The sequence below is a fragment of the Artibeus jamaicensis genome, unplaced genomic scaffold (genome assembly GCF_021234435.1).
Source record: "Artibeus jamaicensis isolate MK-2021 breed Jamaican fruit bat unplaced genomic scaffold, CSHL_Jam_final scaffold_847, whole genome shotgun sequence".
NCBI classification, from domain to species: Eukaryota; Metazoa; Chordata; class Mammalia; order Chiroptera; family Phyllostomidae; genus Artibeus; species Artibeus jamaicensis.
The window spans coordinates 5,026,143-5,051,467 of NW_026522057.1; the positions used below are offsets into that span (position 1 = coordinate 5,026,143).

Consider the following 25,325-nt stretch of genomic DNA (forward strand, 5'->3'; position numbering starts at 1 on the left):
TGTTTCTCTCCCTCTCTTTCTCTCTTCCTTCCCCTCTCTCTAGAAATAAATGAATAAAATCTTTTTTAAAAAAGGACAGGTTAACTTGTAGCTGGCATAACTATATAGAGAGAAATAATTTAGGCTTCTCTTTCTTCACAAAAGGAAGTAGGAAAAGCTATATGAGATAACTGATTATCAAATTTTGAGCCGGCTGAAGAGCAGATCACTTTGAGGTCTGTACAGTGTATCTTTAGTTCCGAAAGTAAAGAATCTGTCTTAGTTCAAGAGGTGCCTTAAAGCTAAATAAGGGGAAACACTGATGGCTGACAAAGGAAAGGAAATATTTAAACTTATAACAAATAAAGGAACAGTTTTATGTGCTGAGAAAACTGACAAAAACCAGAATCTGGGCTATCTTTTCCCCTTCTATTTTTACTCATGATTCATTTCTTTTTCAGGACATGGCGCTGTGTACCATACTTGACTCACAATCATAAGGGAGATAACCACGCTCTCCGCCTGCGTGACGTGGCCATCCCACTATTTCCACCTGGACCTTTTCTCTATCACGTCAGCGGTTAAGGGTTCATTACATGGGCACAGGCCTCATGCGCTGCACAGGATCCTGGGTCCCAAACTGCTGATCAAGGGCACGTTCGGCGTGTTGAATCAACTAGGTGGCCTTAAAATTTTTTTTTAATTTAAATAAAAGGAAGAACGTAAATCAACAAACACTGATTTGAAAACAGGGCTTAATTCTCTTTGTCTTGGCCTGTCCTTAACTCTAACACAAACATTAGGAGTCAAAGTGAAGAAGCAGTATTTGTTCTAAGAACAATTCTAATGCCAGCTACCTCAGTCCCACTCCCTACATCCCTCCCCGCCCCCACTCACTCCGAAACGACAGAAACACCAGTGCCATCCTGCAGCACTGAGGGAGGGCTCAGAGGCATGTTTATCAGCCTACTTTCATCTGCACAAAAAAGAATTCACCTAGTCCTCTGTTTCAAAATAACAATACACAGGAATCGTGAACTTCTGTAAATACCAACATTTTAAGGAACCATGAGACCAAAACAAGGACTTACTCAACCTTTGTTCTCAGAATGCTCTGTAAGAGAAGTCCCTTTCTGTCTGGTTCATTCCACAAGAACGTTGTTTCCTTTTCTGAAAAAGAGGCACTGTCACCCTGGCCTGAGTGGCTCAGTAGGGTGAGCGCAGGGCTGGGAACGAGAAAAGTCTCCAGTTCGATTCCTGGTCAGGTCACATCCCTGCATGGCAGCCTCGTTCCGGTCAGGGCGTGTGCAAGAGCAACTGATCGATATGTCAATCACACATCACTGTTTCTCTCCCTCTCCTTCTCCCTCCCTCCCCCCTTCAAAAAAGGGGCAGGGGGACACTGTCCACAAATACTGACTGAACTATAACAAGAACATACAATGAAACTTCGCAGAGAATTAATCAAGGAGAGAATTTAACGCTTAGAAATAAAAAAGATGCCCTGACTAATGTGGCTCAGTGGATTGAGTCCTGGCCTGTGAACCAAAACACTGCTGGTTCGATTCCCACCCAGGGCACATGCCTGGGTTGTTGAGGAGGTCCCCAGCTAAAGGTGTGTGAGAGGCAACTGATCTATGCAATGTTTCTCTCCCTCTCTGTCTCCCTCCCTTCCCCTCTCTCTGGAAATAAATAAAATCTTAAAAAAAAAAAAAAAAAAGAAAGTGTATGAAAACATCAGAAGTGCAACTCCTGTGGGAAGACAGCCAAAGACCTAGAGAGAGAACTGGAATGAAACACTATCAGAGATGGATTACATCCCATGAGGGAAAAAGCTCAGAAAGTTGGTTGGCATCTCTGTCCACGGAGAGAAGGCTCAATGAGCTGAGGAAACGAATGGTCACAGGAGACAAATACTGGCTACACAGAGTTTAAATTCCAAGCTTTCCTTCAGTGGCTGCTTCACCCCTGGTATCGAACAAGCAGAGGCCTGAGCAGGTCAGTGTCTCTCTCCCTCCAGGAAAGGAGGAAGGTTAAACCGAGGTCTGAGGGACCCAGGGTCACGTTCAGTTTTGATTAAGCTTCCACAGCAGCAGCTCCTGAACATCCGCAAACACAGGAAAACATTTGCCTATGTTCTCTCTCTTTAAAAGTAATTTTGATTAATCTGTTTTTAATTAGTGGCTATTTGTCTGATGCTACATTTGCTCTTATTCTAATTTCTAAAATTGTATTTAATATAATGTTTAGAAACATATTATTTCTGTTTCACTGGACTCCAGAATTTGATAGTATAACTATTGTACTTTGACTGAAATAAAAGATCCGCTATTACTTCAACCATTCATTGAAGTTTGACACAAAACAATACAGGAACGCAGTGAGCTGTTATTATAAATCTGTAAAAATAACAATATTTATCTCAATAAAGTTTGGTTTTAAAAACAATGCAGTCCTGGCTGCTGTGGCTCAGTGGACTGAGTGGAGGCCAGTGAACCTAAAGGTTGCTGGTTCGATTCCCAGTCAGGGCACATGCCTGGGTTGTGGGCCAGGTCCCAGTGGGGGGCAGGCAAGAGGCAGTGATGGACGTTTCTTTCTCTCAAACATCAATGTTTCTCCCCCTCTTTTTTGTCCCTCCCTTCCCCTCTAAGAATAAAATATTTTAAAAAATAAAATAACAATGTAAAATAGCAACAACAAAAAACTAAACACCAGCACCAGCTAAACTGACTAATATTTTTATTAGTTTAGCCCTGAATTAATAGATTAATTTAGGAAAATTGGCATTATGTCATTATTTGTTTTTTGTTAAATGCTCCCACGAGAGACCAGTATGAAAGTGTGGTATGAATCCCTGGATCTCCAAGTGGGAAGCCTCATTCTTTCTGGAGAATTTTGAGTTTCACCGGGAGGGTGATGTCTCTCATGCCAGTGTCCTAAGGAAGGGCCCGGGTGCCTATCTACTGATCAGTGAGTAAAAGGGCCCTAAGAGAGCAGCAGCACAAGAAGGCTGGTTGGGCTTTTACCTCTCGGTCAAGTTCTCTAGAGAGTAAATTCCCGAGTGGGGGGTCCTTAGACAGCACCTTACACACAGAGGACGACCTGGTGCTGAGAAAAAAGAAATCAACCGAGGTAATGAAGAACCTGCACCTACGGCTGAGGCACCGGGGGCTTGGGAGTGTGAAGTGGAACGGGGACTGGGAACAAGCCAAGGCAGGGTCGGCAACTAAACCTTAAAAGGGTGACTATTTTTTCATCTCTTATGTGTTGTGGTAAATTCCCCTTTTTGCTCCCTCTCTGTACTCAAGGTCCGAAACAGTCTTCACAGGGCTGAGGGGGAAAACCAAAGGAAGTGACTGGTGTCTATAAATGAAGCAGAGCTGTAGGGCAGAGGCAGCACCGTGACGAAAGCTCCACGGGTCCAGAAGAAGCTGCCCAACGCAGGAGAGAGAAGCGGGGCTCGGGGGGCCACCGGGGCGACTTCTCATCTCTTCTTGTGCATTCTCTTTCCTGGAATCACATCTTGGAGGCTCTCCATTTTGACCCATAAGGAAAACCGGACTATTACACTCCGCGGATCAACTTATAGTCTCTCACGACAGCTTTACAGGAGCCACTCCATTTGCGAAACATCATTTTGTGAAACTCTTGCCCCATCCACTTCCTCCATCCCATTCCGACTCCCGGCCCTCTGTGTTCTCCTGGGACACTCACCTATGGTTGTTCTGTTGTTGGGTTTCATTTTTGCTTTTATTTTTGTGAGCTTCCTTAGGTAACAACTGCCTAATTTAGTATACTTAAAAAAAAAAAAACCCTAGTGTGGGTATTTGTGTTATGTGAACTTGAGATGTGAATCGTTGATTACTCAGAAAATCACCCAAAGGGAATTGAAATATCTTGCACGGAAAGTTAAGGGAAAGAGTGTCCTTACAATTCCTTGTCTCGGGGCAGCCCATATTTTGGCTCTAGCCAATTTCCTCTGCACAAAGACTCTGCTTAAAGCATCTATGAGTAAACTGGAAGAGTGGCAGCTAAGGCATGGCTGCTCTGAAAAGGGAAGGAAGGAAAGAAAAAATAGCCGCTCTCACTGGGAGCAGAAAGGAGGTTATTTCATTAGGAGCTAAACAGGGAGACTATCTCAGTATAAATAATTGTCTGCCGTGAAGGCTCCATGCTCAGCTGGAATGGAACCTGGAGCTTGCCAAGACCAAGGGACGGCGACTGACCCAGGCTCAAGTGTCAGCTTCATCACATCATGGCTTTGCGGTCCCCGAGCATCCAGCAAGATGCTCACAGAACTCACTCTACCCCAATCAGTAAACAGCACCACCCTGCACCCAACCAGCTAATTATGTAAATTTAAGAGATGAAGAAAAGATGGCATTTGGGCAAACGCGAAGTTATTCAACCTAAAACTGACATTTTATAGCAAACCTAACAAGAATAAAAATTAGATCTCACAAGAGAGTTAATACACTTCAATCACTATCTCAATAGCTAACATCAGGCTCGGGGAGGAAGTGTGCACGGAGGGATTGCTGAGCTAACAGCCAGACAATCATCTCAAAGTCTGCAGGTAGACCTAATATTGCCAAGCTTGATGTTATAATTAAACTAATTTCCCCATCAATCATGGCCTCACTTCAGGTAACGAGTGCTAAATCTAACTAACTTGGTTCTCTAAAAGTCACTTTCTTCACTCCCTGGGGACATTTTGTTCTTAACATTTTTAACATTACTTCAAGTTAAAGCCTTAACTTCCTCTTAGCAGTAACCAGTATCTACTCCTATTCTGAAAACCATTGAAGATGCAAAGTGAGCCTGACCACTTGGGGTATGCATATCTTTAAAAGTGGCCATATCAGATTCGGCTACTCACCAGTGAGAGTGCTCTTCATTCCCCAACCCGAAATAGGAACTAAGCAAAGAGGAACAAAGTAAAGATGGGCATTGAAAACAGCCCACATTCAAACAGTGCCACTCTCTTCCCTCTAGAGCAGTGATACTCAACCGAAGCAATTTTCCCAGGAGGCGATGTCAATGTCTGGAGACATTTTTAGTTGTCACAACAGGCGGGAGGTGGGCTGTGCTCCTGACATCCAGTGAGCACAAGGATGCTGTGAAATGTCCCACAGTGTGCAGGCCAGCCCATGAAAAAGAAGTGTCCAAAACGTCAAGAGGACCCAGCAATTCCACTTCTAGGAATATGTCCAAAGAAACCAGAAACATCGATTTGGAAGAATATATGTGCCCCTATGTTCATTGCAGCGTTATTTACAATAGCCGAGATTTGGAAGCAGTCCAAGTGCCTATCAGTAGATGAGTAGATAAAAAAGCTGTGGTACATTTATACAATGGAATACTATTTGGCCATAACAAAGAAAAAATCTTACCCATTGGGACAGCATGGGTGGACCTGGAGAGCATTATGCTAAGTGAAATAAGCCAGTCAGAGAAAGACAAGTACCATATGATCTCACTTATATGTAGAATCTAATGAGCAAAATAAACTGACAGAACAAAATAGAAACAGACCCATCCATACAGAGAACAGACTGGCAGCTGTCAGAGGGGAGGGGGGTCGGGGGGCTGGGTAGAAAAAGTGAAAAGATTAAGAAAAGAAATAAAATCATAGACACAGACAACAGTATGATGATTACCAAAGGAGAAGAGGCACTGGGGAGGTAGGAGAGGGTAAAGGGGATAAATGGTGAGGGAAGGAGACTTGAGGTGGTGAACACGATACCATAGACAGCTGTCGTATTACAGAACTGTACACCTGAAACTTATGTAGTCTCATTAACCAATGACACCCCAATAAATTCAATAAAAGTGTATTTAAACCTTTAAAAAATTGAAAAATGGACTTCCCTTTAGCCAGTGCCATTAATGTTATATTCTATGCAGCATAATAAAGATCTTCATATGAGGAATAAAAAGAAAATGTCAAGAGTGCTGAGGTTGAGAGGCCTGGTTCCAGATGGACCATTTACAAGCCATTTAGTTTGTGGCGTATGAGATATAATAATATACCAGTTTTGTGGAAAAGCCTCTTGTTTTGTAACAAACAACTTAGAGTACAGAATCCCAAAACTGTAAAGAACCTTAGGGATTATCTATTCCAAGCGCAGTTGGAGAAATGGAAATGAAGGCCCAGGGAGGTCAAGTCGTTTCCCCGAGTACATAGAAAAACTCACCGGCTGAACTGGAGTTAGAGCCATCGTTACACACCCCAAGTGTGTCTTATAGACCGAAAATGTGTGTTATACCCCAAGTGTGTTATACACCCCAAATGCATGTATATACCTCAAATGCCTCTGATAAACCCAAAGTGTATATTATACACCCCCAGTGTGTGTTATACAAAAGAGGGAATGACTAATGGTCACTAAATCAATATGCTGTTCTTTTCTACTACAGTACACTGTTCCCTCTATGCTGCTGGGAAGCCGGACACCTGAGATCGTGCATGAAGGCTTATCCACACCGCTCCCCTTCCACGTGCCTCTTCTTCAAAGGAAGCCTAGAAGCGGAGAAGAGTGTAAGACACGAGAGGTCAAGAACAAGCGTCCAGGAAGAAAATGTTTTCCAGTTGTTTGGACGGAAGCTCGTGCCTTTCACCCGGGCAGTGGCTTTGCACAGAACTTTCTGAGCTGGCACAAACTCTTGTGCAAGACCATGAACATGTGAACTTCTCTCCACCAGGGCGTGCGGCAGCTTTCCTAACACATCGGAGGAGCCCCAACCAGTGGCAAACACATAGGAAATCAGTACCGGGTTCACTGAATCACAAGGGTATCCAAACAAGCTAGAGAGCTTTCATTTCTAAACAAACAGCAGAACAGAAATCAATTCTGGGATCAAAGTACAGATGGTTAGCCCGGTGGTGCACTCGATGTTAGTACCGAAGCAGCCCCAGCTAGGAGAGCAAAGGCAGAGATGTGCCCTTTCAAAAAGAAAACATTCACCACAGTGTTTCAAAACCGAGGTGTTTCAAAATCGGGTATAATGACATCCGGGTCAGAGAGTGTGGTGCAAGAGGGTGAGGCAGAGGTGCCAGCCATGTACATGGAAAGAGCCCATAGAGGAAACATTGTACAGATAAACCCAAAGCAGGTCTCCAGGGGGAAAAATCATAGCTTCAAAAGAGCCATAGCAAGGTTTTTCAGATTAAACAGACCTGTTCCGGTGGGAACAAGGACAGCCTCTGAAGCTGCTGCAAGGTTATCATGAATGTCTACGGCACCCGCGAACAGCGTCTAAATATTTACTCCCATTCCACGCCAGTCTGAGGGATGCTGTCTCAGCCTCGTGTTTCACACCCCGAGCTGCAGTTTCCCCAAGACGAGGTGTCACACTACAACTCCTAGAGAGAGGGCAGAGTGCTGGCTTTGCCACTGGCTCCAGTGTTGCGTGTGGCACGGAGGCCAGAGCACACGGGGAGAAACGGCACGAAGGAAGTGACTGCCACGAAGCAACCGTGAAAGTCCCCTGCTCAGCTTCCTGGAATGTCATGGATTTTCAAATACCTGAGTTAACAGTATGAAGGTGACTTTCGAAAGACAAATTAGTATATGTATTCATATCATCTGAACACCCATTAATGGAACAATGGTGTTTACGGTGCAGACATGAGACGCTACGGGCCAGATGCTATGCGTTCAGGCTGCAGATGTAAAGGAGACATCCGAGGTCTGTCCAGAGGTATCCAGCCATGTAATATGAAAAATAGAGACATTTAATAAAGAAGATACATATACAAGAAACATTGTACGCAGGACAATGATGCCTCAGTCCCCTTCAAAGTAGGCACATTGGGACCTCACACAGTTCTCCTAATTTCCATCAGTTGCCCTGTCTTGTTTTCCTTATTTGCCCTGGGCAATTTTCCTGTCTTATTGCCCAGATGTCATCAATGGTCTGAAATCTCTCCCTTTTCAAAGGTCACTTTAGTGTTGGGAAAAGCCAGAAGTCGCAAGGTACCAAATCTGGGCTGTAATGGGGCTGAGTCACCTGGGTGATTTGATGTTTTGCAAAAAAAACTGCACGAGGTGTCATGCATGAGGCGGTGTGTTGTGGTGATGGAGCTGCCAATCGCCAGTTGCCCACAGCTGCAGCCTTCTGCAGATTCACTGCTTTACTTGCTCACTCAGTCATGTTGAATGCAATGGCCACACAGTACACATGCTCACTCAGCAGCGTCTACCTCCTGCACTGACTAATACACTGAGGTCGTCATTGTTCACACATGCACATTCCAGTCCATGCTCCTTGGCTGCCAGGTTCCATCAGTGTTGCCCAAACCGTCCTCAGTATATTAACAACGGCTGGAATTTTCCCAGACAGACCTCATAGTCCCTGTCTTCATGGAACTTACAGCTTAAAGAAAAGCCTTTAAAAATGCAGCCATGCCCAGCTGGTGTGGCTCAGTGGTTAGAGCATTGTCCCTGCAACCCAAGGGTGTGGGGGTTTAATTCCCGGTGGGGACATATGCCTAAGCTGGGGGTTCATCTCCATCTCATCCCAGCACGGACCCCCAGTCTGGGTTCATAGGAACATAACCAATCGATGCTTCTCTTGCATCGATGTTTCTCTCTCCCTTCCTCTCTCTCACTCTCTAAAAAAAAAAAAAACCAGATGAAAATGTCCTCGGGTGAGTATTAAAATTTTAAAAATGCAGTCACTATTATCACCTTTCCACCAATGGAAGGCCTCTACTCCACCTTCCCAGGGAACTGAATGTGAGCGTAGGAGGCCTGTGTGAACAAACCAAGGTGGTAATCAGTGGCAATACTACAGTATTTCCACATACCAAGTGTACAACGTGGAAGACTGTGCATGAGATACAAGAATCTATCTCGGCCCATCCTGCTGTGATCGTGTCCCTTAAAGCTGTTCCTGAGGGTCAAGCCGGGGCCCTCCCCAGCCCTCCACTCCTTGCCTCCACAGATGCCCACCGATGGAAGCAGCTCAGAATGATGGTCCCTTCAGCAAGGCCACCTCTGCGTGGGCTCAACCCAGAGAACTCCCTGACGACACTGGACAATTAGAGGGCCCACCCAGCTACTCAACTCTGAACAACCATCCACCTAACAGCTTCATAAAAGCTTACATTGTACCATTATTTATAATACTGAAAAACTAAAATGTAAATGTTCAACAACTGGGCAAAAATTAAGTACTGACATATTCAAATGATACACAAACAGAACACAATAAAGATATTCAGGTGTTTTTAATGTCATAAAAAATGTTTATGATAAATACTAAGCAAAATAATAATTTTTTAAGAGTTTATTTTTTTATTTTTAGAGAGAGGAGAAGGGGGGCGAGAGAGAGGGAGAGAAACATCGATGTACAAGAGATTCATAGATCAGTTGCCTCTCACACGCCCCCAACTGGGGACCTGGCCCACAACCCAGGCATGTGAACCGACTGAGAATCGAACCTGCAACCTTTCAGTTCACAGGCCAGCACTCAATCCACTGAGCCACACCAGCCAGGGCCACTAAGCAAAATAATTATATAAAATTATTATGGTATAAGCTTAAGTAAAAATGGATGAAATGGAGTATGGACAATATCTTCTACATCATTATATTTCATTCTCCTCAATGATTGTTATCACAAATATGAATAACTTCCATAATCAGAAAAATAAAGTTTGTGCTTTGTAAAGAAATTGCATTTGGGCCCTGGCTGGTGTAGCTCAGTGGATTGAGCGTGGGCCTACATTCTCTCCCTCTCTCCTTCCCTTCTCCTCTAAAAAAAAAAAAAAAAAAAAAAAAGAAATTGCATTTAATGATGTTTAGCTAATAAGCATAAGGATTCTCCTACCTCCTCCCTGCCCCCCACCACCCCACCAAAAATCCCACAAGACAAAAATTAACTGCTCTGGGAGTCTGTTCCTATGGTAACAACCCTCTTCTCTCCACCCGCTACAAAGACATAAGTCTAATGAAACTGAGCCCTATTTTTATTCTGCCCATGATGTGGACCCTCAATTTGTTTTGAGTCACTTTTGTCATAGAGTAGGCTTAAAACCAAGCCAGAATGCTCAGAGGAGCTGATCTGGGGTCATCCTGATTCCAGTGCTGCATTTCATGACTCCTTCTCTCACGTACACGCTGGGCACATTATCACAGTCCCTCTAAGAAAGACATTTTCCCAAAATTCTCCTCGGTCGGAAACTGTCCCTCTAACCAAACTCCTCATGCCTACCTTCAGAGAGACAAAGTCCCCAGTACCAAACAGCTATTCTTGCAGTAAAAATGCTTTCAACATAGCAGAACAGCCTGAATCTTTTCTTTCTTTTGCAAATCAGCTGTCACACTTAAATTGGTTTCCATTAGCCCTGCTGTTTACAGCTATTTTGAACAAAAGCATCATGGTAAGAACTGGGAGTTTCCATCCTATTTCTCATTGGATGGCTTGCATTAGTTATAACCCTAGTGGTAAAGTATCAACAAGAAAAAGACACCAGCACCCCTTCCTCCATGGGCTTTATATTGCAGCAAAAGATGTTCCCAGCTCACATAGAAAACTCTGTAGGAAGTTATTTTTTGAAGGTACAGAACAAGAACAACCATCGAAATAATATTAAAACAATTTTTAACTCAGGGCTTAGAACCCTGGAGAACTTATTTCTAAATCCACACACTGGATTTCCATAAAGACAAGAGAAGAGGAAGAAGGTAAACAACCACATGCACTTCGTGCACGACTCAGGAAGCAACGTCCCAGGATTAACACGTGAACCCACATCTGGCCATGTAAGGTCTCCGGTTGGGGAATGGTGGTGGTCTTCCCGTCATTAGCAACTGCTGCAAAAGACTGCATGGCTATTTGCAAAAAGGAAAAGAAAAGGAATTCTATTCTCGCAAACCCCTAATGCTAGAAGGACAGGTTTGTCAGCTACAGCTGAGAGCAGGTCCCTCTTCCTCCTATATTTGCTTTACTATTTTCAATGCATCATAAAATGAGAATGATGCACATTTGTTTTTTTGGTTAAAAATGAGAATGATGCACATTTGTTTTTTTGGTTAAGGAGAGATGACATAAAGCCAGAGGAATCCAGTCCTCACTGTTTTGGATTAAGAAATTTCTTTTTTGAAAGTTTTGATTTGAAGTGAAAAAAAATCAATATAGCATGCTTCAAGTGGGCTTCTGAAATCCAGTACTTGCTCAAAAACCACATTTTATATGTATTTAAAAGCGAACCAGAATACCCATAGGAAATATACAAATGGGGGTGGGGGAGAAGGGCTATGTTCAATAAAAATGGTCAGAAAACTACTTAACATTACTTGAAAATGAAAAAAATCAGCAATAATAAAATCCTATTACAACCTGGTGATGTGTTATTTACAAAGGTGGGATTCCGGGGCAAGTTTCAGCCACACAGAAGGGAAGACGGGGGTCAGGGCAATGCTGGACAAACTAAGACAACCGCCAGGGCAACCTTACGCTGATGGGTGGCCACAGCTGAAGGCAGATTTGACTCATCTCTGGGGCTTTCCACTGGGGAGGGACCTGCGGTGCAGCCATCAAGGGACCAGCATCCACAAAGCCTGTGGGGAGATATAGGATCCAGAAGAGTGGGGTAGGGAAGGAGAAAGTTTGGAAAACCAAAGAGTCAAATACAGTAGCGAAATAGGGTGCTCACTAAACCTCTTACGTTGAAACGAAGTGGCTGAAAAAAACTGCAATTCTGAAAACCAGTCTGATACGCTTTTTACATTACACTTTAATTACAAGTGGAATTATAGTAACACCTCCTAAGAGAGAATTAACTTTTGGAGAAAAGAGAAAAACTATGAAACCAATGCAATTTTTTCTCAAACAATGAGGGCCCCTTATCTGCAGCCTCTATGAAAAATAGCTTAAAAGCAAATCTACTCACACTCCACTGGAAACCTTTGCTGGTGGCCTAGTTCCACCAATTTCATTAATGTAGCAGGGGCCCAAAGGCAGGTGACCTGCTTGACGAAAAAAGTACTTCTAGAAAGCACTGAGCTTTTTTCACGGAACTCATTAAACACTTTATAATCAAGAGAAAAAAATGGTAAAAGTAATTTGGGAAGTTTTGCCTTTAATGGGAACAGCAGAAACTTTCTTTAGGAGATAAAATACTTCTCAGGTCCTGTAGAGAAGGAAGTATGGATAAATCCAGTGACCTCACCTCCCTCCACCAGTCCATCTGAAGACGAGGGGTGGGGGACGGGACACAGACAAACCAACAAGACCAGTCAAAATATGTGGCACGAGGAAAGTCAGCTCCACCGCGATTACCTTCATTATCAAAGAAAGTCTAATCTGCACGTGCTGCTGACTCAAGCCCCTCAGTGGTAGATGGGACACACTCAGTGTACCAAGGCTTCCCAGGACGGACAGAGTGGGAACTTGTTCTCTGAGTAACCAAATAATAAATCACGCCTGGCAGCGACCAACAGTCAGATTCGACAGAAGCCAATTTCTGTAGTCATGCACCCTAATTATACAGGCAATGACGGGGTTGTTACATTACTTCCTGAGAGTAATCATCACAAGATTGTATCTTTTTTTTTAAAGATTTTATTTATTTATCTCTAGAGGGGAAGGGAAGGAGAGAGGGAGAGAAATATCCATGTATGGTTGCCTCTTGTGAGTCCCCTGATGGGAACTGGCCTGCAACCCAGGCATGTGCCCTGACTGGGAATTGAACCGTGGTTGCTTGGTTCCCAGGCCCGCGCTCAATCCACGGAGCTACACCAGCCAGGGCTGTATCTACTTTCTTGCCTCTTGTCCAGAAAAACTCAGCTATTTACTTATAAGGATAAAGAATACATCTTGGAAGGGTTTTTTTTAAGCGCTTTTGCTTGTTTCCACTCAGTCCTACCCTTGCTCCAGTCTGTCACAGGGAACGCCATCTCCCTTGCCAACTGACTTCTGGGTAAGTTCCATCAGTGCTGGTACTGATAAGGATAAGAAACAGGAGGTCCGGGGAAGCCAGGGCAATGCCCTCCCTCTTACTTGATCTGAGTTCCAGCTGCCACCAGACAAGCTCTTCTTTCCACACTTCCAGCTCACACCAGATGGCTCAGGCTTCTGGCCTCTGGTGACACCAGCACCTTCTAATTTACTTGGGCTACAGTAGCTCCCAAGGCGTTGCTAATCTCTGGGTGGCCTCACCAGCCCATTTACCTTCTCGGCTCTTATATCATCCGTGTAACTTACTCCGTACACTAAATTCCTCCAGCTTTTACCACCCACCCACATGGGTTTCTGTTTCCTTGATGGGTACCTGACTTTCCAAAATATTTTAAAACTTAGTTTTCCTGAAAAGTAAACATTCAGATAATCTGTAAAAGATTTCTTCTAATAAGAAACCAAGGATTTATGGATGACAAAAACCAGTCCATTCATTCAAATATTTACTGAGAGCCTGGTCCGTGCCGAGCACGGTTCTAGGTGCTGGGAACACTGCAGCAAACAGAACAGGCACCCAGCCCCCACCCCCAGGGAGCTTCCATTCTAGAGGCCCTGTTAACCCTGGCAAATTACAATTTTAGAAAATGAACCTGTATAAAAATATGTCATTAACAATTGGGGGATTTGGCAAAAGCGAATTCACTTTAAGGTGTTCTACTCTGCACAGACTTGGTCCTACCCTTTCAAAGTGGTAGCTGAACTGTCACATTCCAGAGGCCAAACAGAACTTCGTCAAAGTTAGAATCTACTTAGATTGGCCACTTGTGCTCAAACAGAAGTGCAACTGTGATAAGGGTGTAAGCAGACACAATAACACAAGTCAGGCATTGAATATGCTTAGAATGTAAAACATAAGTGGCTTCTATGCAGATTCCTGCTTGGCATCTTTTTCACGGGGGAGATCATATGGAGGAATTGAGTCTGAGGCTGTTTAATAAGTCATTTGATTCCTTGTCTATGGCACAGGTACATTCCATCAACATAACATATTGGACAGGCCAGGTGCAATGTACATAACAAGTAAAGTGTTGCAGCCAAGAACTGCATGACATTATTTCCAAGATGGAATTTGCAGGCAAAGGAATAAAAACAGACAATGACTCATGTGGTGAACAGTTATATAGACAACTGTGCCCAAGAAAGCTGCCACCTACATACCACAATGACATCAGATGAAAAATGCAGAAAGTGGTTTTCTGATTTGTTTGAAAGCAACAGATTTGCTGAAAAGTGCACTAAGGATCAGACCGCACTGCCTGCTCACACGTCCTAGGCGCTGAGTAACCTTGAGCGCACATCTAACATCTAGCACCCTTAGACTGCTTGAATATAAAAGCATGTTCAGCCTCAAAACCAATGTCATCAACTCCAGAAATGACATAATACGTATCGCTGTCATTTCACTAGATTTTTCTGAAATAATTTAATGTATTCATTCGTGAAAGTGCACTTCCATGGGGATCTTGTGGGCACTGTCCTCTGACCTTTCTTATTACCAACAATTAAAAAACACTTCTACAATACTTATGCTTCCATTTGAGTAGCAGGTAGGCTTCCAGGAGTTACGGGCATCTGAAGTATATTCATAATCTCAGTCTGCAGAGCAAGTCAACTGTAGAGCTAGGACTTTACCCTTATTGGCCCCTGCCTACCTTATCCCTTGCCACTCCCCAGCCCGTCGTCAAAACACACTGAAGATTCCCCTAACTCACGTACACACGAGACCGCACGCCCGGCAGCCTCGCACATTGTTTCTTCTGCCCAGAATGCGAAGTCCCCTAAAGTCACATGGCAAAGTCAGGCTCACCGTTCAAGACACGGCCTACACGTCTCTTTGAAGCCACGACTTCCTGAGGCCTACTTGTTTGCTTTCTTCAGTGCTTTCGTTTCTCCCTGTCCACGGTGCCCTAATGCTAACTACGACATTGCCTCACTTATGTGTTTACACCTCCGCTTCCCCATTGGACTGTAAAGTCCTTGAGACCAAAGACCCTAGCTTTTAATCTATATATCCTGGTCCAGTGTCTGACACAAGTAGGTGCCTAAGAAATATTTTCTGAATGAACATACGCAGTGCGGGATTGCAGGCTTGCAAAGAGCTCCCCTAAAAGCCATGGCATTTGTCACCCCTGTCTCACTGCCACAGGACATTTCAAGCACAGGGAGAATGAACAGGACAGTATCTCCCAGGGAACAGGTTTAACAAGTTGATATTAAAAGACAATCTGATAGGGAATTGGACAAATTACTTTCAGTAAAACTGTGTCAAGCCAACCATGACTGTTAGAATTCAGGGGTATTAGCTGTAAAACCCCAGAAAGCTATTTGATCCTAGCTGGAAAAGGCTGTTGGACTGAAGATGGAAGCAAAACTCTTTCTGTTTTCTAGATTTGATGGACTTTTTTTAACCTCTCAAAAGGTGCCATAGATACAGCTAAAATAATTAAAAATTGATAGGAAAGTTTATGTTCTAAGGAATGATGTTTAACAAGCAATGATTCAGCTACCAACAGAAAACAAATGTAAAGCAAAGCTAGATGAATTTACTGGAGTTAACTAGGACTACCATTAGAAAATCTCAACACAAAGATTCCCTGGTCCGATCTTTCACACAAGTTTGAAAGAGTCAGGGAGCGTCCAGAGACCATCCTCAAGGGTTCATGAAGCACAACTGCAAAAATGCCAGCACCCCCCTGCATAGGAAATGGTCTTGGCTTCAAGACTGGGGAATTATTGGGTGAGTCATCATAACTGTGGCCTCCAGGAATTAGAGTATTTGAGGCTATAAAGGCAGAGAGGGAAATGAATAACATCAAGATAAAATAAATAAGATCAGCAATGTTAATAATAAATAATGCTTACATCTGTGTAACACTTTTATTTACAAAGCACTTTTATTTTCAACAGAGGAAACAAACTGACAATGTTAGTTGGGGTGCTGAAGGTCACAAAGCTAAAATGAGCAGAGTAAAGGAGTCTAAATGGCTATTTCAACATCAAGTCTACAGCTCCTTCCATTCCTCTGCTTCTTTGCCTCTTGAAAGGTGGGCAAAGGATGGATGGTGCTATGGATGAGCCTAGGATATATTCTAAGATGCCTTTAATGAGATCAAATGTCTCCAAATCACTTAAGCATGTCTTTCAACTTAAACAAGTAACGCAGGCATAGCCTTAGAAAACACCTTGAAAGAATGAAGAAGCCCCTCAATGCTGCGGATCTTCAGGTTCCCCGTGTTATACTATTGATTAAAAAATGCCAGGTGCCATGAATGGTGGATTACACTACTGTTTGCACAAAAGCACTGCATAGGACTATATTTAAGTGCAGCTGCTTGTCTATGCATAGATTATCTCCTAAGAGACACATAAGGAATCACCTGTAGCGGTTACTTCCAGGAAGGGAAAATGGTGGGGAAGGAATCAGAGGCAGGAGCGCAACTTTCCACGGCACACATTCCATTTTAAACCTTTTTAATTCTGAACTGCGTGCAAGTGCTACTTTTTTCAAACAGTAAATTGAAATTTAAGAATATAGAATGGGAATTGAAACAGAGGCAATGGTTAGGTGATTCTAGATGACATACTTCAGAGGCAGGAAGTAGCTGAAGAGAAAAGTAAAAAAGTATTACAAAGTTTCTGTCAGATGCCAGAATTCCACGAGGTGTTTCAAAGTCTGAAGTAAATACTCCTCAAGACCACCGCACTTTTTTCATTTTAATTCTTTCTTTTCCTCACAGTTTTTTCTTTTTAAAAATCATTTTTGTTTTTCTCTCTTTTACTTTCTTTTCTTTCATTTTAATTCTTTGCTCATGACACAGCTCTCAATTTTTTATGAACTTTGATACTGAGAAAGGAGTGTCCCAATAGTGGACCCAAGTATTCAGGTCATCAGAAAGGTAGATACTTCCGTGGTAAGTAAGATAGTGTCTAGTTGAAACCTGTCACTAAGGAGGGTGATAAGGAGTTATCTTAGGCACACTGGTAAAAGATGGAACCGCAGAGCTAAAGACTAAACCTTGGACCCATAAGACACCACCAAGGGCCTATCAAAAAATGGGGCCCAGCCTCAGCTAGGTAGAGTCACCATGGACATACCTGGAATTTTCAGTATGTTTGTTCCATCACTTCTACTAAAATCAGCCTAAAAATTTACCCTAAAGGTCACAATAACTTGAACATTTGGGATGGTGAGGAAACCACATCTTTGGGCCTAGAGCAAACCATAGAATTTTTTTTTGAAGGCTGTGCCAAATCAGCTTCCTTTCCCACATAGCGATCACTTCCTTGCCTTAGAGATCCCAGAAACTGGTGAGTCTTGTGCTCAAGGGAATTTTTAAAAATCCAGGACCAACAAAACTTGTACTACATAAAGAGAACACATTCTTGTTCTCTATTCTAATATTTAAGTTATGTATTTAAGCCCTGGCTAGTGTAGCTCAGTGGACTAAGAACAGGCCTGAGAAGCAAAGGGCCACCAGGTCGATTCCCAGTCAGGGCACAGGCCTGGGTTTTAGGCCAGGTCCCCCTAGTGCAAGAGGCAACCTCTCCCTCTCTTTCTTCTTCCTCTCTCTAAAAATAAATAAATAAATAAATTTAAAAAAAAAAGAAAGAAAGACAAGTGACAGAATGGGAAGACATTAAAAAAAAAGATTGATAACATTCTGCCCTGGTCGGGTAGCTCAGTTGGTTAGGGCGTCCTCCCTATAGGCCAAGGTTGTGGATTAGATCCCTGGTCAGGGCACAGAAAGGAATGAGCCAATGAATGCGTAAATAAGTGGAACAACAAGGCGATGTATCTCTCTCCCTCTCCCTCCCTTTCTCTCTATAAAATAAAAAGAGAGAGAGAGAATAACATTCTTAAGTAAGTATAAGGTTTTAAAAAGGAGAGTCATCACCAAAGAGTTATTTTCAGAACATTTCCAAAATACCTGCTCGTAGGTCTGCAGTCCAGGGCTAAACCACCTCATTTAATATTAATGGATTAGCCATTACTCACCAGGCCCTGTACAATTAGCTCTCAATTGTCTGAGTAAGAAAGGACATGAGACATAGAGATAAATAAACTCAAATCCAAGTCTCACTTTAGCTAACAGTTTTTAAGATCCTCCTCCCACTAAATATATTTTTTGCCACAGCTAATAGACAACTTAGTCTACTGATGTCTCTTCTCTCCACAGTCGGAAAGTTGTTCACATGATATTATGACAGCCAATGTCAGAGAAAAGGAGGGGCACATGAGTGAAAGGAGCTGAAAGAGTGACAGGGGTCAGATAATCCACAAACTGGGTAAACTGAGGCTCAACAAATGCCTTATTGCACTAATTGAAAGATGACTGACATACTGTCATCTCAATTTTAATACAGTGGCCAGGTCACTGAAGCCACGAAGCTAAAACATAAAACTTATTTGTAATAAGAAACTGTTTCAGGAACCAGGATTCTACCATCAACAGCAGTTAATAAGGTTTTCAAGCCAGCTGTTACTGGTTCTCATTAAATGTGCCCTGGCTGGTGTAGCTTAGTGGATTGAGCGCAGGCCTTCAAACCAAATGATTCCTGGTTCTATTTCCAGTCAGGGTACATGCCTGGGTTGAGTGTGAGCAAGGTCCCCAGTAGGGGGTGCATAAGAGGCAGCAACACACTGATGTTTCTCTCCCCTCTTTCTCCTTTCCTTCCCCCTCTAGAAGTAAATAAATATTTCAAAAAAAAAGAATTAACTAATGTTTCATTACCTGACACCAAATAATGCTATTGACAAAGAACAATGGAAAATTTGGAGGAAGAAGTGATGAATCAAACTCTCTCTTCCATATGCGGTATTTTACTGGAATATGAGTAAGTACAAGAGTGGTATGACAAATGGGAACGTGGGGGCGGTACCAATTGTCAAAATGGCATCTCACTCCCCAAATGGAGCACACTCACTCCAATGGGATGCTTCACGGTGACTCAAGATCTGTCAACTGAGGATAAGGGTATTTGAGTAAAGCCAAGAGATACCCTCCTAAATTTTAAACAGAATCTTTCTACAGATCTAGGACAAGATCTAGCAAGAGCCAACTTTAAGAAATTAACCTACTCAACAGAAACTTATTCTAAAGTACTTTGGAAAAGGAGTCTTGCTAATGCAAAAATTCAGGGAAGAAGTTTGGGGGTCTGCTTTCCCAATGACACCTTCCATCTGGTAGAGGGAACCAAAACAGACTACTGAGTGTCTGGTAGCATCGACGTATCATCCCCCGTTCTCCTCACACAACCTCATTTTTCTAAAATAAAAAGAAACTAGTGAAAGCATCAATTATGCATATACTTCGTTTCTCAATATGGACGAATACAAATACATTTGCATCTCTCTTGTACACTATCTGCCTAATATGCTATATGGCAAATCCACTGCATTATGAACAGAAGTAAATTAACGACAGATCCCAAAATATAACTACCTCTTTCTCCCCAACCAAAGGAAAAAAAGTCCCAGTTCCTACAATTTAGTCTAAATAATTCAGATAGAAAATAAGAAAACAAAGTATTTATAGACACTCGTATCTATAAATTTCAAGTGCAAGCCTTTCACTAATAACCATGTTTTCCTGTCATACTGATTTTCATTTGATCAAACCATAAATCTTTAAGGGAACAGAGAACAAAGACTAAATGACTCTGCCAATTTATAGCGATCATATTTCACCTTTAGAAGGGAATCATCATGGAAGCAACAAATTCAATGCATCCTTTGCTCCCTTCTCTCTAGTGATTAAACGGATCCTACACTACGGCCACAATCTGCTAGTTTCTGCCACCACACACACATTAGGCCTCTAACGTGCTCCACAAGCCAGGGCCAGGCTGTCTAGAAATCCGCACTGTGTCACTGCATAAGGCAGTTTCCCACTGCACAGATCCAGGAAGGAAGCCACCTAGCCACTCTGTCGGATCTCAGCAAGTCTGTGAAATGACAGAAGGAGCTGCTAACCAAATGGCAATCAGCAACAATCACCACCTTTAAAAATCATTTAAGCACTCTTCCTCCCCATCATCATCACCTTACTTCCCTTCTCTCCTTCTCTCCTTCCCTCCCTCCCTCCCTCCCTCCCTCCCTCCCTCCCTCCCTATCCCTCTCTCCCTCTCCCTCTGACACATTCACACTCACTGCAGTTCACCCCCAGCTTCGCAAGCGGAAGGCTGGGAGCTCTAGGCTGCCTCTGGAATGACAGCTCAGAACACATTCAGAACCCTGAAATACAGACACACTCACCTGCACACATCACACCACTTCCACTCGCACCGTCACCCCCCAACACACACACACACACACACACACACACACACACACACACACACGCTTTCACAACCTGTCTCCACACCAACCCCGGCGCTGCAGAACACCTAGCAGGCTCAGCAATACGAGTAGCACGAGGTTACCATCTAGAGTGATTTGGACGGCCTAAGGTCCAGAAACACTGTACCCACACAGACCACCTCCCAGGTTCGGCCCGGAGGCTGGAGGATCTCCCGCCCTCCAGGGGTGGGGGTGGGGGGGGATGCGCTACCTTTAGACTGGCAGTCCGCACAAAACTTGTTATCCTCCTCCAACAGTAGGTTGGCCAGGACTGCCTGGTACCGATCCACGTCCTTCACCGACTTGCCCGTCATGGCCAGGGTGCCGGCGGGGGCAGAGGGCAACGTGCCCTCCTTGCCCCCAGAAACCTTGCTTCAGTCTGTAGGTGAAGACTACCGCTCCCCCGCCCAGGGGTAACTCCTGAGCGGGGCAGAGCCTTCTCCTCCGGCCCGAGCCCCTTCTCCGGACAGCCGCGCCCGCCCCCTACTCAGCAGCCCCTCAGCGCGGCGCCCCCTGGTGGGCTTAGGGAAAGGCTTGAGTCCAGAGAAAGCTGCCGGACCAGGGACCCTCAGCTCATGCAAAGGGTGGTCTCGGGCCTGTGGTTGCTGGGCACGGAGACTACCACCCGGCCTCCCTGCCTGTCTGCGTGCGGTGCGTCCAGGGCCTCGGTTTCCCAGGCAGCTGCCGACTGCTCCGCCACCACCCCTGCCGTCTACTTCCGGCAGCTCTTCCTCTCCACCTCCACCCAGCCCCAGCCCGCGCATGCGTCCCGCCCCCACCATTCGTACTGGGCTCTTCCCTGGGCTCCTCCTCTAAGGAACCAATCCCGGCAGAAGTGAGGGGCGGGGCTTGGGTGGGGCGGAGGGAGGAGTGAGCACGCCCCCTGCATGCCCTTGGAAAAGAATGAATGGAGCCTGGTAGAAAGGGAGTGGAGGGAGTGGAGGGAGGGAGAGAAAGTAAACAAAAACAGCAACAAACATTTACTGAGGTCTCACTACGTGCCAGGCACTGTGCTAATCTCTTTACATGAATTATTGTAATATACTCCTCAAATCATCTCTTTGAGTTAAATAATCATCCTTATGTAACCTGGAGGTTATGGATACCCCAAAGACCTCTGCTTATTCTTTCCTTCAACAGTCAAATAAAACAGCCCAAGCTTCTAACCCACGATAAGGGAGATATCATCCTCTCCAAATTTTGAGAGGATTCTGATCACCTCTCACTCGGAATGCCTGCTTTCAGTGAATTCTGGGTCCCCTTGTTCATTTGCCTTCCTCTTGTGATTTACTACCATGTTTGGTTTGTGTGTTTTTTGCCTAGTGCTTAGATGCTTTCTTTTTCCATTCCTTAAATCCTCCCCAAGCAGTCCAGTTTTGTGCAGTAGACTTTTACTGCAGGTCATTTGGAGGGAGTGATGTAGAGAGAAGGGGTGATTACAGTATTCCACAGATTAGGCAGCTACTTAAAAACGATGATTAAACACAATTGTCCAAAGCCACCTTTGCTACAGAGAATTTCTCAATGACTAATTCTTTTCTTTAGGGATCCACTTGCCATCTGACAAATGTATTCATTCGCTCATTCAGCAAATTGTTATTGAGCAACTTCCGACTTAACTACCAGGCACTTGCTGGGGAAGAGAAAACAACACGGTCCAATCCACAGTTTTAAAACCTCACTGGCTGTGAGGGGACGAATGGATGGAGAAGCTGATAAAAGCAGATCCTCGGTTGTCTTACCTCTGGTGAAACCCTCTCCTCCATCTCTTCGCTTTCTCCCAAGACAAGGCTTCCCTCAAAACTTTAATCTCATCAGAGGAAAATGAAAATTTCCTATTACTTTGTTAATCAAAGCAATTTAATTCTTTGTTGAAACCTCTTCTCTTTTAGCTTTGCCTAAGAGGCTTGACTTTAATAAGCACACAAGTCTTTTAAGGCGTTTTTCCCAAACAAAATCTCAGCTCTTTGTCTAGAAGGAATTCTGCCTTCCTTCTAAGCTAATTGTCTCAACCTGCCATCAGTTTGCAATATATTTTCTTAGTATATAACTTATTTAATTTTTCTTACTTTAACACTGGTTTTATAAATGAGTAAATTGAGACTTTAGAACAATGGACCCCATCCAGTGAATAGCAGAGCTGGGGTTTCTGATCTTGGTGTCTGTGACTCCAGCAATGTCAGCCTTACTATTGTCAGAGTTCTGCTTATGTTATCCTTTCTAATTCTCAAGAAAACCCATCAAGATAGGTCTGAGCATAACCATTTTTCAAGAAATGATGAAACAGAAGCTAAAGTTTACCCAGTTTATTGTAGTAATTGTGCCTTAGTTCAACTCCTCTATTTCTTCTTTTCACTAGGCAAATGCCTCCTTGTCTTAGTCTAACCCTAGTTAAACTGATCCTTCCCCTCACTCTTTTTTTAAAATATTTTATTTATTTATTTTTAGAGAGAGGGGACAGGAAGGAGAAAGAGTGGGAGAGAAACATCAATGTGTGGTTGCCTCTCATGTGTCCCCCACTGGGGACCTGACCTGCAACCCAGGCATGTGCCCTGACTGGGAATCAACCGGCAACCCTTTGCTTCACAGGCTCACGCTCAATCCACTGAGCTACACCAGCCAGGGCCCCCTCACTCTTTGGAGAGAGTTTTCTAAATGACAAATCTGATTGAATCACACCCTCCAGCTTTAAATTCTTTAACAACTCTCCATCATCTGTGACAGCGCTTCCTCTCATTTTCCCATTTAATAAAGTCTGGTGGTTTAAGACAGACTATGGAACCAGATGACTGTGTTTAAATCCTTGTCTTCACCACTGTGTGACTTTGATCAGCTTGCTTAACCTCTCTGTGCCCCAGTTATTTCATCTATAAAATGGGGATTGTGATGATATCGATAGTACCTCTCTTATAAGATTGTTGCAAGGCTTAACTGAGATGATGCCTGTAATATATTTAGAACAGCTCTGGGTACATAGTAACTAGTAGAGGACAATTAATGTTCTTCATGAAATATTCCTGGCTTTCTGCCTTCTGGGAACTTGGTCGGATTTTATTTCCTGGCCCTCTTACCATTAGTTGAGTGTGGCTAGTGAGTTTGAGCAGAAAAAATATGTGTCACTTCATGCCTGCAGCATTTGTTCCCTGCCTTGAGACTCAACTGATTCTTTTTCCCTCAGGCATGTCAGCCATCACTGTTCAAGATGGTGGTTGTCTTACTCAGTTCGCAATACCACAGACTGGGTGGCTTAAAAACAGGAGAAATGCCCTCTCATAGTCCTGGAGACTGAGAAGGCCAAATGAAGCGCTGCCAGATTTCAGGATCTGGTGTGGAGAGGGAGAGGACATATAAAAAGACATCTGAATTCTCATCTTCTATGGGAGAACGTGGGTGAGCAAAGCTGAAATTTGTAAATTTCAGGAACAATAAGTAGAAGTGTTGAAAACAATTGCCTCAGAGGAGTAGGTATCAGAGTAAGTATGTGTGAGGGTGTTAGCATTTATCATTAGAAACCTTGTATAACTAGATTTTTAAAACTATGTACATGTTTTACTTCGGTCTTTAAAAATTTTTTTTTAATTAACCTAATATTGAAAAAAACTCACAGTCACCCTGGCTGGTGTGGCTCAGTGGATTGAGCATTGGCCTGTGAACCAAAAGGTCGCCAGTTCGATTTTCAGTCAGGGCACCTGCCTGGGTTGCGGGCCAGGTCCCTAGTTGGAGGCATCACATTGATGTTTCTCTCCATCTCTTTCTTCTTCCCTCCTCCTCTCTCTAAAAGTGAATAAATAAAATCTTTAAAAAACCCACAGTCCTACTATATCAGCATCCATGAGACTCTAAGACATGTTGCAAAACACTTCCTGTCAAAAGAGTTTTTACTCCATAGTAAGTTAGCCTCAGATGGACATCCCGCTAGATTTTTCTCCTCTTCTCTCCTCCCCACAAAGTCCACAAAGTTTGCTTGAAAAATAAACAAATAGGACTGCATTTCTCTCACAGAACAAGAAATCAAGAGGCTGACCAAGCGTTTACATCAATTCAGCTGCCTGGCAAGGCCATCGGCACCCAGACTCCATCATTCTGCTTTGCCATCATCAGCCTATCGCATTTTTATCCTCACATTCAGTGGTTCTCAAAAGGTGGTCCTCAACCTGGTACCATCAGCCTCGCCTGTAAACTTGGTAGCCGTGCCACTTCTCAGGCATGCTCCTGACCCGGGAATCAGAAACTCCGGGGACAGGGCCCAACAGTCTTTATTTGGAGGAGCCCTCCGGGTGAGTCTGATACGCACACAAATTGAGAAGCACTGCTCATGCTGTCACCTCATGGTCACAAAGTGGTCGCCACAGCTCTAAACACCACATCATCTCTGAAGGCAGGAAGAGGGGGAAAAGAGTGCCCCCAATCTGATTGTTCCTTTTATCAGGAAAGCAGAAGTTTTCCCAGGAGCTCCCAGCAGACTTTCCCTTAAGACTGGTGGGCCAGAAGCAGGCTGCACGGCCCACCCCTAACTACAAAGGTGTTCAGGGATAGCGCGCATCCACCCCTCAGAGTGAGAGGCAGCAATAGAGAAGGGGGCTGGGAATGGCCGCAGACACTGTCTGCCACAGGGCCCATGGTGGCCAGGGCCACAGGTGAATTATTCCTGACTCCATCCTGTAAAAGTAGCAGGTGATCTTGACATTCATCTGCAAAAGTAATCTTAGAACTTCCAAATTTTTCAGATGGGAGGATCTACAAGATAGAAATCTCACTCTCAAAAGATTAAAGAAAAAAAAACAAAGAGAAATCTCATTCTTATCGATATTATCTGCCTTTCAGGAATAGTAGTTCTGATCATAATTCACAAGCTAAAAGAATCCTGTTCTATCCAAAATGGGCAGGACCAGGGACAAGGAAGAAGAGAAGACAAGAAATGTCAAGCTGGCTTAAAGAAGCACCATTTTTACATTTTGACACTGGGATTGGACATGGCAGCTGCTTTCATACCCCTGACCAAACAGCCTATCAGACAAAATGCCGTCTTTTGGTAACA

General features: G+C 43.8%; 1 protein-coding gene across 1 annotated transcript in view; it reads right to left on the reverse strand.

Annotated features, from left to right (window-relative positions):
• The window catches only part of SMAP2 (small ArfGAP2), a 45,103-nt gene extending 24,075 nt beyond the window's left edge, over positions 1-21,028 (reverse strand). Inside the window, exon 1 of the mRNA XM_037149286.2 lies at positions 20,499-21,028. Within this exon, the coding sequence (XP_037005181.1) occupies positions 20,499-20,601 (103 nt within the window). The 5' untranslated portion in view covers positions 20,602-21,028. The remainder of the gene's footprint in view (positions 1-20,498) is intronic.
• Positions 21,029-25,325: the final 4,297 nt, after the last annotated feature.